We start from the raw sequence: 12,273 nt of genomic DNA, 5'->3' as shown, positions 1-12,273 counted from the left end.
ATGTTAATCTATGTTGGTTCTGGGGAAATTTTATCCATTCCCTTGCTTCAGTTTGGTTATGTTGGGATTCCTCTTGCATTTGGGAGTGTGCTTTTGGCTGCTGGAAGCCTTGCCCCTGTGTGTTTCTGCCTGAAAGCTTGCTTGGAAATGTTTCCCCCATAGGAAACAATGGACAATGGCTGGGCACCTTATTTTAGGGCCCACAGAATTGGTTCCTGGAGTCTAATCCTCCTGAAACTTGAGTGTCTTTAGAGGACAGTTAGAAATAGGTTCTCTGCAAATTTGGTGGGGTTTGCTAGAAAAATGCTCCCCAGCCCTCATCTTGATATCCCCCAGATGCTTTTCCCCATAGGGAATCATGGAGAGTGGCTGGGGGCTCCTTCAGTGGCCCATAACATTGGACCCTGGATCTAATATTCTTGAAACTCTGCAGTTCTTTACAGGGCAGTTAGAATTAGGTTCCTTGCAAATTTGGTGGAGTTTTCTTGAAAAATGTCCCCTCAGACCCCTGGATAGTTTTCCCCACACAGAATAATGACCGAATACATCTGGGACTCTCTCATTTGTCTGAGCTGAATCAGAGAATCTTTCTCAGACTTCAGGAATCCCAGATTTTGGGGGGATCCCTGAAACTCAGGTCTGGATTTCTGAGGATTTTTTTTGTGCAACCCCCTAGTAGGAATCTAAGGTCTTTGTTGTGTACAGACAGTGAGCTCAGCGGAGAGAACAGCTCATGAGAAGTGCAAGTGAGGAGGATACTCCTTTTGGGAGGAGGCAGGCCCTTGAACCTTAAAGACTTATTTACAAGAAAGCTGTATAGGAGTGAGTGGTGTTAACTCTCTTCAAAAGAAGTAAGTCTTGCTGAATCCATGAGGCTTATTTTTAAAGTGAGTTTCTAAGGGTTCATTTTCAGAACATAACAATAAGCGTGCACATAATTGCCCAGGGAGCTCTTTAAAACACTCCAAATTGTCACAAACAAATTAGGCTTTTCAGAGTAATAGCACATCTCTGCTTAATTTTTTTTGGATTTCTCCTCTGGGTATCAGAATGAGGGCAAGAATTTAGAAACCTTTATACACACACACCAAACAAACACACACCAAACATACACATACTCTTAAAAACTTAAGTTAATGAGTCATCCAAAGGATTACTAAGGTTTATACATTTACCATGAATCCTACCCCCTCACCCCTAACACACAAGTTGAATAAATATATCATGACTGATGCAATATGCATACTCCATCAGTAGCCCAGACATAAACAAAACCTTCCTGACTGTAGCAAGAGCTATGCCAAAAGGAATTTGACTTCAACAAAGACTTACAATGATCCCAGCAGTCCAGGGGTTCAGAAGGAAGAGGGCACACACCAGAAATGTGCAAGCCAGAACCACACTAATGGACAAGAGGAGCCAGTGACGAAGGCCAATGTATTGTTCCCAAAAAAGAAATGGATATCCATTTGGGTAGCTGGGAACACCAAGGCTGGTGTAGTTATTGCAGATTGCTCTCACTTTTTCAATAGCTTCCACAAAGTCAGAAGTATCACGCAGTCCATTGAGGTAGAAAGGAAACTGAGCATATTCTATAGGCTCAGCTTCTGGAACTAGGGAGAAAAAAAAGTGACCTCTGTTGAAAATATCTCTATATAAGAGAAACAGGTATGAATACAGCTAAAACTCCTAAGCCAGAATCCCGAACCACATTAATTGGTTCAGGGGGTGTCTACCATACCCACTATCTAAAAACACTTGGCAGGCACCAGGAAAGCTGTTGGCAGGTGTCATGGAGCCCACGGGCTCCACAATGGGGACCTCAGCTCTATGAAGTGAACTAAGCATTCCCACTACCATTAGCTGAGTGTGAATTTAGTACTCACTGGCATCTTGAATATTAGAAAAGAGTTCAGTAGCACCTTTAAGACTAACCAACTTTACTGTAGCATAAGCTTTCGAGAACCACAGTTCTCTTCGTCAGATGCATCATCTGACGAATAGAACTGTGGTTCTCGAAAGCTTATGCTACAGTAAAGTTGGTTAGTCTTAAAGGTGCTACTGGGCCCTTTTCACACTGCTTACCTGCTCCCGGAACGTTGTGAAATATCGCGCAAAAAACGCAGAAGATAGCGTCTTCTCATGAGAGTTTTGCGCGACATCGTGCAACATTGAGCAAAACTCTTGCGAAAAGACACTATCTTCTGCGTTTTTTGCGCGATGTTTCACAACATTCTGGGAGCAGGTAAGCAGTGTGAAAAGGGCCCTGGACTCTTTTCTATTTTGCTACTACTAACATGGCTAACTCCTCTGGATCTTGAATATTGTTAACAACATAGTATAATACTCACAAAACATATATTCAGAGCACTTTACCTTGCGACTTAACCACTGCCTACCATGCTAGCATTTGTTGATAGCAGTTTGTACAAGCCCAAACTCACCTGTGTACTGGAACACTGGGATTGAAATATCATAACATGATTTATATGGGGCAATAGTTGAAAATGGTTCAGAAACTGCAACTGATGCAGAATGAGACAGCCAGGGTGATGACTGGGGTACACTGCAGGGACCACATGTCCCTGGTTCTATAATAGCTTCACTGACTCCCAGACAGTTCCTGGGCCAAATTCAAAATGTTGGTGCAGATCTGTAAAGTTTTGGGCTTGGGTTCTTGCAGGACTACCTGCACCAGGAGGAACCTGCTCATAATTTGAGATCTTCTGGAACTGGCGTTCTCCATATAATCAACTTCTTTGCAGAAGGTAGGGAGGGCCTTCTTTACTATTGCCCCTCACCTGTGGAATTCCCTCCCCAGGAGACTGAAATGGCCCTTTCACTGATAGCCTTCTGGAGATTGGCTGAGACAGTTCTTATCTGGAAGGCCTTTAAGGAGTGCTAAGTGAACCATCTCCCCAAAGCTCTTTGTTCTCAGTAAGTTTCTAGTTTTGAGCAATGCTGTTGTTTTATTGTTTTACCATTTTTACCACAGCCATCTGTAATAATTTCAGGATTTAAAGCCAGATTTGGATGAGTCATTGGAGGAGTTTTAGCTGCTGCTATTTTACTGTTTGTTCTATTTTTATTTATTATTTGTTCTGTTTTTATTTAACTGTTGTTTTTATTTATTTGCTACTTTATTCTTTTGCAAGCTACCTTGAATGTTATGCTAAGTGGAAAGGTGGGATATAAAGCAAGAAATAAATAAAACAATCGTCTGAGAGATTAACATGGTCCTCAAGCTTGAATCAAAGAGAATTGTAAAACCTCCTGTTTCCGCAAATGTAAGGGGTAGTATTGTTGAAATTGGTGTATAGCTGACAGTGCTAGAATCCCAGCAGCATGAAATACAGCCATAAATCAGGGCCAACATTTGTAATTATTCAGTTAACTACTTGGAAAGCTGAAGTTGGCAAATACATTTGTTACATTTTCCTTGAGTATTAAAAATGAGCTTTAGAGCATGTTACAGTCACTCACAGAAAGATCAAATATTTCAAATACTTTATTCTGGAAATCCAAAATTTCTGTCCTTTAATGATTTGACACATCCAAATTTTCTATGCTCATATTCTGAAAGTGATGCTAAGCCACTGAACAATCCCCACCCTCCTCTCAAAATAGCCTTTCCTCAACAAGCATTTGCTCTCTGTTGCTGTGTGTTCCAGACCCTGCAGGGTCATTCAGTTGACTTGCTAAACATGATTTGCCCTATTATAATCTCAACTATAAATTTTCATTAAGACAAGAGTTGGCTGACTGCCCAAGAGCTCTAGGGTTCGGATACAGCAAAGCACAATTTGTTTGCTCTCCCGTTGTATTTCCAGAAACTACCATTCCTCTCCCCTCCTCAATCCTGCCACCCAATAACCAGCTAGCAGTCCACCCAATAAATCCAGTGTAAAAGCAAATAAAATCAAATTGGTATTGCCATTCATAATGCAAATGGGTGACTTGGGGGAGGTCTAAGAGGAAAGAGGATACACTTGTACGTAGATCTCTCTCTCACCTAAACAACTCAGGCACAATGCAGGTGTTAGAGAATGACCTAATTTGCCAGAAATTCTTTGCTTGCCAGGCTGACAAATGTAGAATAAACATGATATAATTCCCAATGATTAAACTCTGCATTTGCAAGGGCAGCATATCATGGGAATTGAAGGCTTACCTTACACATAAAATGAAAAAGTTATACTAAAACAAAATGCCTAATGCAAGCTTTAAACCTTTGATATAAACTATTAAAGAATTCATTTTTCAAAATGATGAACTGCTACTGAGGTACGACATTCTTCTACTACATTACACAACCACATCTGTCTCCTGAGTTTTTAAAAAGTAACACAATATATTGTTCTGTTTACAGTTTGAGTCCTGTACAGTGTCAGCCGATTCGAGAGTTGCTGGGCTGTGAAAGAAGGGCTGAGGCACTTATATAAACCATAAGACATTAAAATGAAATGTTCCTTACTTCTCAACCTGGTTTCTGGCATATAGTCTGCTTTGTCGTGGACCCATTCTGGGCGGTGGGGCCGGATGTTGGCTTGAGAAGCAGCGTAGGCCACAGGGTCATTGCTAACCCAGGCTGTCAGGTAGATGTAGAAGGCATTTGGGTTAATGATTCCATCTGCATCCACCAGACGTTGTTTAGTCAACTGAAAAATACAAAGTTTAGAAGCCTTTCAGAATGAAGCTTGGATTTTAGGACTCTTGCTCAAATCTTTGCAACAGAAATACAGAACATGCAAAAGTATGCAAAACAGGATCACAACTTCCTACAAAAAATTGTACAAGTTAAACTGAGACTCCATGACAGGCAATTGTTGACAGTATGGGAGAAATTGTGCATTTTTATAGCAAGATTTTAAGCTCTTTGTTTCTGTACAGCATAAAATGCTTTGCATGCAGTTCATTAGAAAAATTAAATCAACAGATGGTTCAGACAAAGACTGGGCCAATTAAACCTGAATTTTGAAAGCTTGTCTGCAGTCAAAAGGGAAAAGTAACCAAGTTGAAGAAACGTATTTAAAAGGCAGTTTTAAAAAGAGAGAGAGAATCTGGCAGGACTCCTATAGACGTCTGTGTGCAGTTAACCTCTGTTGTTAACACTGAAGGAAATGCCACCCAGTAAATGGAGGAGAGCTATAAAAATAAAACAACATCTGTATAAATTTTGCTAACACTTGCCTCCTATGACCTATGTATTCAGAAAATGCCCAGCACCAAGAAAACAGATGAATGCACTCTATTGCCGGGGTCACTGTGGGCAAATGAATTTGGGGTGTAAGTTGGAATCAGATATTCTAGGATTTGGGAACAAAGGTTGCCTTGCCAAAGAAATCGTGTGAAGATGCAGGATGGACTGTAATGTCAGAGGGGGAGAAACAGGATCTTTGTTTTTTTTTAATTCTTTTCCAACTCTCATTTTCAGATCTTTCTAATTATGTGAAAAACAACAGCAACAGCAGTCTTTAAAACAAAAATATGGAAGCCAGAGATCTGGATTCAATTAATTTACAGGATATACAACAACTGTATGTCTTCAAATTGTCTTTGGAACTGTAGAATACAGCTCCCAGACCCCGTGGGTGCAGCAGCACACTTTCTTCCCTCCCAGGCACAGGAAATTATATCAGGAAACCAGTCATATTTGTTCTGTAGTATACCTGGTCTTTGCTGTTGAAGAACAACAAAAAACCTAGTGGGGCATCTCACTACAGTCTCTACTTTTTGTCTCTTGCTTTTCTGAATAAATAATGTGTTATACATGATAACATTGCAACTTGTTTCTGTTGTACACTTTATACGCACTATTGCCTTAAACAAAAGTTGCTTTCAATGGCCCTTTTCACACGTCCTTAAAAGGCTGGCCTACTCACTGAACGCTGGCAGCTTTTACCCTTGACTCCAGATGTCTCCATTTTCAAAACGGCTGCAGACTGTTTGGCTACCATTTTTTCGGTGCCTGTTCTAGGAGTGCACTTTCCCGTGGTCCCAGAAAGGCGCCAAAAAAAAAATGGGGAAAAAGGAAGCCAACCAGTCTGCAACTGTTTTGAAAATGGAGACATCTGGAGTCAAGGGGGAAAGCTCCCAGCATTTGGTGAGTGGGCTGTCCCTTTAAGGATGTATGGAAAGAGTCAATGCTACCAAAAAATAGAAAGAGGACAAAAAACTGAATTCTTTAGAGAATCACTAGTGTTATTTTCTATATACAAATAAATCAGAGATGAGGAGCTAAAAACAAGACGTTTCCCTCATAGAACTAACAGCACAACATATCCTTTACAGCTATGCTTACTGTGTGTCCACTTATGACAAGGAGTCTCCATTCATGCCACTACTCAGAGCGTGACAATGAGAAGCTCTAGGAATTGGCAAAAACTCCATGGTAAAACCATAAAGTTATACCATAGTTGTGGTGATTTCCAGGGCTGCTGATTGTCACTTCCGAGTTGTAGCTAGAAGTGACATAGGCACATCAGTGCTGTCACATGTCCCCACATCCCCACCCCCTCCCTCCTGCTGGTTGCCAGGTTCAGCCTAGCAACCCTACTTATAAACCTGAAACCCTACTTGGATGCTTCTAGAAAAAGAGCTTTGTGGTGTACTGAGCTTGCAATTCACACATTTATTGGGCCATTCTATCCATTGATTGCTACTAGCCCAAACAAACGTATCAAAATTTAGTGCAAGCAGAACAGCAGCTATACCACAAAACTAGCAAGTAAAACCAAACTTGCCCAATAATAGGTACCCCTGATACATTTTCTAGCTTGGCTCTTCCATTGCTAGGAAATCTGCCACCTAAATGCCTCTGCAATGTAAACAGCCTTATTAGTTATCCCAATGTGTCCATGCCCAAAATAAAAAATTCTGTGGAAAAAACTGTCAATTAAGGTCATCATATGTGATTCACCATCTTATGCAAATGGGGCATACTCAGATTTATTACTCTTTCATCATCAATCACACAGTAAATCTTCCACAAAATTATGGATTAAATAATAAGAAAAAAACCTTGTCGTGAACCTCGTACCCTAAGCTTAGCAATATATCCACCTAGTGGTCTTTCACATTCTTGAACAATTTCCACATGGGTAATTTGTTCCAGATTTGTTGCTTTCCCACAGCATCGTGGTGACACCATGTACTACCCTGGTTTTCCTGGACTTTTCTGAGATCTTTCCCAAATTTGCTTTGCTGTGGTGCTTTGTGAAAGATCATAGCAAAGTCAGGCTTGCTTCCATAACATATTGCAATGTCCATTACTGGTGGTAAAAAGTGCCCCCCATACAGTGGGTGAGAGGAAGATGACCACCCTGGAGACTGGGGCAAGCAAAGTGCAGGGAAACTTGCCATCTAGAAGCCCTGATGCCTCTGTGCTACATCAGCAGCTGCAGCAACACCAGGACATCCATAGAGAAGAACTGCGGTATAGGAAAGATCTTGGTATGTCATTTCAGCACATATTCAGAAGTGCAGAAAGATATTTTGAATAAAATTATATACAATAAGGTAAGTTCTACATAGAGATTTCATCTCTTCCTCAATAAAGCTTGTGCTGTCGAAGGACAGATTATGATGAACTTCCACATAGTCTTGAAGGCAGTAGACTGAAGAGACTTGAAATTCTGAATGTCCAAACACTGCATTAGATCTAGGAGAGACCATGAACTTTTCAATAAATTTGTTCAGCAGCTAAACACACTATGTTTGACACAGACAATCAGGCCCTGAACTGATCCAGGGTATCTTCGGCATGCGCTGAACAACTCAAACAGCTGCCAAATACTATGTCACAGCCCTATTGTTTCAAAATTGATTATCAGTTGATCTATGAAGCAGCCGTACTCTCTATGTCTGACCTCCAGCCATGAGAGTTTTTTGAAGGATGAGAGTTCAGAACCTGCATTCCAGCTGAACCCCAATATCTGCTGGGTTGGATTATGAGCCCTTTCCAGTAAAACTTTTCTTTCCCAACTTTATAATTAGGAATCAGCTGGGAGCTGGCTTCTGATCACTCCCCTCAATTTGCTGGGTGCCAGCAAGGCTGGGGTGGCGAAATCAGATCAGAAGTAATCACTTCTCCTTTCTCCAAGCTCTTCACAGCCTTCTAATCTGAGCCTGCAGCTTCTGAAACTCTTCCTCCAAGTTTCTCCCTGTCCCTGCAAGGCTGTAATACTAGGAGAAGCTGAGGAGGGGGAAGTCAGAAGCAGACTCCCAGTTGATCTTCTGATCTGTACCCCTTAGCCCCTGCAAAAAAATCTTGCTGAGTCCCTGCAAAGCTGGGATGCAGCAAGAAGTTTCCTGTTTGTAAATAGCTAAACAGTCTGTCAAATAATTGGTTCATTGATTGCAACTGGCAATCAGAACGTGAGCCAAAGCTGGAAGGTGACCAATATACCTAATTAGGACTCTCCCCAAATTATATTTCTCTCCATTCCAGAATGAAGCAGAATTCAATACCTAAACATCAGAGGAGAAACTACAATTGCTGCTCATGGACATAGCAAAATGAGTCATCATTCCCGACACACAGCATCTTGTTCAGAAGATACAGTAACACTTCATCTTTCCTTACAGAGAAATACGAACATTATATACTACAGACAATGGGTGTTTAGCTGATATATCACATTAGAGGGCTGAGGTTAAGGTGCTTTAAACTTGCATTCTTAGACTGTGTTAGTTCCTAGACTGAAGGTACATGGTTGAGTGGTTCAAAAAATTAACTGTGTATACAAAATTGGTACAAGAAATCTACTTATAGATAGCTAGATGATATGAGGAGGCTAGGGTAGACTTTTAGTTTTCTATACTTCTATGGGTTCTATATGGGGCAGCATTTATTCAAGTAGTCTTCCACTTGCAATCTGAAATGACAGCCAAGGAACAGTTTTGTCACTCCATGCAGTACTTGAGTGAACTAGATCTTAGTGTGGAAACGTATTTTAAAATAACACTGGAAGGCCCAGCAATAGTTCCAAACATCTTAGAAAATGAGTATTAGGGAAGAATAAAATCGATGGTGCCTGGGTTGGAGTAACTGAGTCAGTCAACTCAAGAAGGAAGCACTGGTAAAACAACTGCAACAACTGCCTGTGAAGATGTGCTGGAAAAGAGATCCAGCCCCTATATCTATGTGCCAGCATATGGTTCAAACCAGGGCTTTTTTCTGGGAAAAGAGGTGGTGGAACTCAGTGGGTTGCCCTTGAAGAAAATAGTCACATGGCTGGTGGCCCCGCCCCCTGATCTCCAAACAAAGGGGAGTTGAGATTGCCCTCTGTGCCGCTTGGCGGCACAGAGGACAATCTAAGCTCCCCTCTGTCTGGAGATCAGGGGGCGGGGCCACCAGCCATGTGACCATTTTCAAGAGGTTCCAGAACTCCATTCCACCACGTTCCTGCTGAAAAAAAGCCCTGGTTCAAACACTGGTGGCTGATAGAATTGAAGTGCAACAGTTAAATCTGGCACTGTTAAAATATTAATAAAAACTCAATTATTAAACTGTTGAACTAATTTAAAAATCCCACACAAGCATAAATAGTAGTAATAATCCATCAATCTCTACCTTACCTTCCAAATGAGAATAAAAATCAAATGCTATAAGGGGGCAGAATTTGGGCAGGGGGAGTTTCAAAGAGAAGGTGCTACAGTTGAAAAAGTATTCTTCTTTGTTCCCATTATCCTGACCTGTGACATGAAACTCTGAGCTGGGATGCCTTTCAGGTCTTTTCAAGACCTTAGTATAGGGGGTGGTGGGTAAGGTAAAAGGTGTTCCTCTAAGTAACCTAACCAAAGCCATTTAGATCTTTAAAGGTTAACTCTGAAGTGTTCTTGGAAGCAAACCAAGTTTGAATGCAGATATTTTCAGCTCTGGAGTAACGTGTTTCTATTAGCTTACCAAGATTAGGGGAGCAACCACCTCCCAACTCACTTGTACTCTCACCTCCAGTTAATATCCATGTATTTTCTGGCCTGAGTTTCTTTTTCATCACTTGCACAGAGTCCAGCCCAGTCTCCAACATCCATTCAGAAATTTCACGGCTTCACCTAGAAATGCTAGCACCTCACACCAAATCTCAAGACGACCTCATCCAAAGGTTTCACGCAAGCGATGTTTGGCCTTTCTAGATCTAAGACTCAATGAGCATATGCCCTACTAAACTACAAGCACATGACAGGAAGTCACATGACATCATAGTCATGTAACAGAAAAAGATGGAGTCAGAATTATGATCTCAAAGGTATCAAGGCCTGGGCAACGGATAGCATAACAAGAGAGTTGGAGACAGAAAACACAAGAAAAACACCTGTACTGCTCTGTACTTTGCAGAAGTGTTATAATGGGAATTTAGGAAGATCCTATAGATTATACAAAGAACTGATCCCAGCAGCTTGTAAATGGTACAGGTTTATTTACATATAATACAACTTGGGCAACAACTCCTGCAGCCATCTTAACTCTGCTTTCTCCTCTAGACATCAGGAGAAAGCAGACGGCCTCATCTCCAACCTTTAGCCCTTTCTCTCTCTCTCTCTCTCTCTCTCTCTCTCTCTCTCTCTCTCTATATATATATATATATATATAGAGAGAGAGAGAGAGAGAGAGAGAGAGAGAGAGAGAGAACATCTTCATTGGATGATGCTGAGCATATACAATGGTGGGGGAGAAATATGATTACTTTATCACCGTTACTACCACATTTGGGTTCTTACCCGTGCTCGCCTGGATTCATCCAGTTTTCCTGTAACTGTCACTCAAAGTGTTGTCCTTGCAGCTTCATTGTCTGCAGTTCCTTGGAATACCAAGGAGATCCACGAACTCTAGCATGTGGGAGAGGGCACTTTGGAGCTATCATGTCAAACCGCCCCCGCCCCCCCAAGCCATCATGACTTCTGCATTCCAGATATTGACTAGGGCTTTGGTGGAATAGTCGGTAAATTAATAAGCAACAAAATAGTATTATGACTTATTTTCATGGTTCCATTTAAGCAAATACAGTCCAAACAGTATTTAAGAAAGTACCTGGCTAATATCAACAGGTTTTTCTCGGATGCCTGTTTGCACCAGAAGTTTGTAAGCTAGAACAGCATCATCTGATCCATTTTTGTAGCTGTTGTATGTGATCTTCCCAGCTTCCCAGTCACTGTCAAAAGCATCCTGAAGTCCTGTTAGAAAGCAAGGAAACATAATTTTTTTTTAAAAAAAGATTATAAACAGATGCATTACAGAGGAAAACAAGCAACTTTGGGGACAATCTTGGGATGGTTCCTACACAGTGTTTTAGAGCTATCTGTCATGGGATAAGCACTGACTATCACTTTTTGAGGGTTCTTTTTGACTGCCTAGTCCTGCCTCCTCCCCACAGCCCTGGAACAAGAGCAGCCTGGCTAGAGAATTATCACCTGCCTCCCAAGCAGATGTCTGGGAGAGTGCCACTGGCCGGAGACGCTGGCATTCTAGAACTCCAGAGCTTTGACAGCATGCCCGGCCTTTGCTATCTTCCAGCTAGTCTGTGGAAGGATGCCAACCTGGAGCCTCAGACAGACCTCCTGCTGCCTCAGAACGGGTCCAGTTTTCCCACACCCACTTAGCCACACCCACCACACATGTGAGAACATTCTGGCAAAAAAAAAACATGCCTGTGTGTGGCTGCATACTTGGAACTAATCTATGAAAAATTAGCCAGCAGCAAATTCCATGTGTATGTTGCCATATAAAAGATACACATAGGTAGATACATTTTAATACAGCTACGTTTACATTCAAAGGGATCAACTGATCCATGACACACTGTTATTAAATTTGAACTGGTCCTTTGGTAAACAATTTCCTAATATACAATATGGCTCCATGCATCATGGTCTGGAATCAAGTAAACAATGCAAAACAGGTTGTAATGCTGGACATGTTGCTCCAAAAAGAAAGAAGCCCTAATGAGGAATATTACTGTGGCTCTGCTGAGGTGCGAATCATTTGTGAATAATTTTTGCACTAACTCCTCCCAGCCCTGTGCCAGAAAGGAATATATAATACCAAAATTGCAATTCACATGGTGGCTCAGATTATCCCTTGGCTTTTTAAATGTTTAACCTAGATGGAAGGGAGTGTGGAACAATCTACTATAAATCTGAGTTTAGTGCTCTATCATGAACAGACCCCAAAACAAACTACTCAGTTCCAAGATAAAATAGTTCTTTCCAGGCTGAACAATATCAAACAGAAGCTCTTACTCTTATGCCTGGCACACGACTCTCCTCTTGCAC

General features: G+C 41.4%; 1 protein-coding gene across 1 annotated transcript in view; it reads right to left on the bottom strand.

Moving 5' to 3' along the window:
- The window catches only part of PTCH1 (patched 1), a 103,820-nt gene that overhangs the window by 19,903 nt on the left and 71,644 nt on the right, over positions 1-12,273 (bottom strand). The window contains exons 16-18 of the mRNA XM_054987010.1: positions 11,033-11,175; positions 4,475-4,658; positions 1,333-1,613 (exon numbers count right to left, since the gene is read on the bottom strand). Coding sequence (XP_054842985.1) covers positions 1,333-1,613; positions 4,475-4,658; positions 11,033-11,175 — 608 coding nt within the window. The remainder of the gene's footprint in view (positions 1-1,332; positions 1,614-4,474; positions 4,659-11,032; positions 11,176-12,273) is intronic.

This window comes from Eublepharis macularius, chromosome 8 (assembly GCF_028583425.1).
Source record: "Eublepharis macularius isolate TG4126 chromosome 8, MPM_Emac_v1.0, whole genome shotgun sequence".
In the NCBI taxonomy this organism is placed as follows: domain Eukaryota; kingdom Metazoa; phylum Chordata; class Lepidosauria; order Squamata; family Eublepharidae; genus Eublepharis; species Eublepharis macularius.
This window is presented reverse-complemented; position numbering and strand designations above follow the sequence as displayed.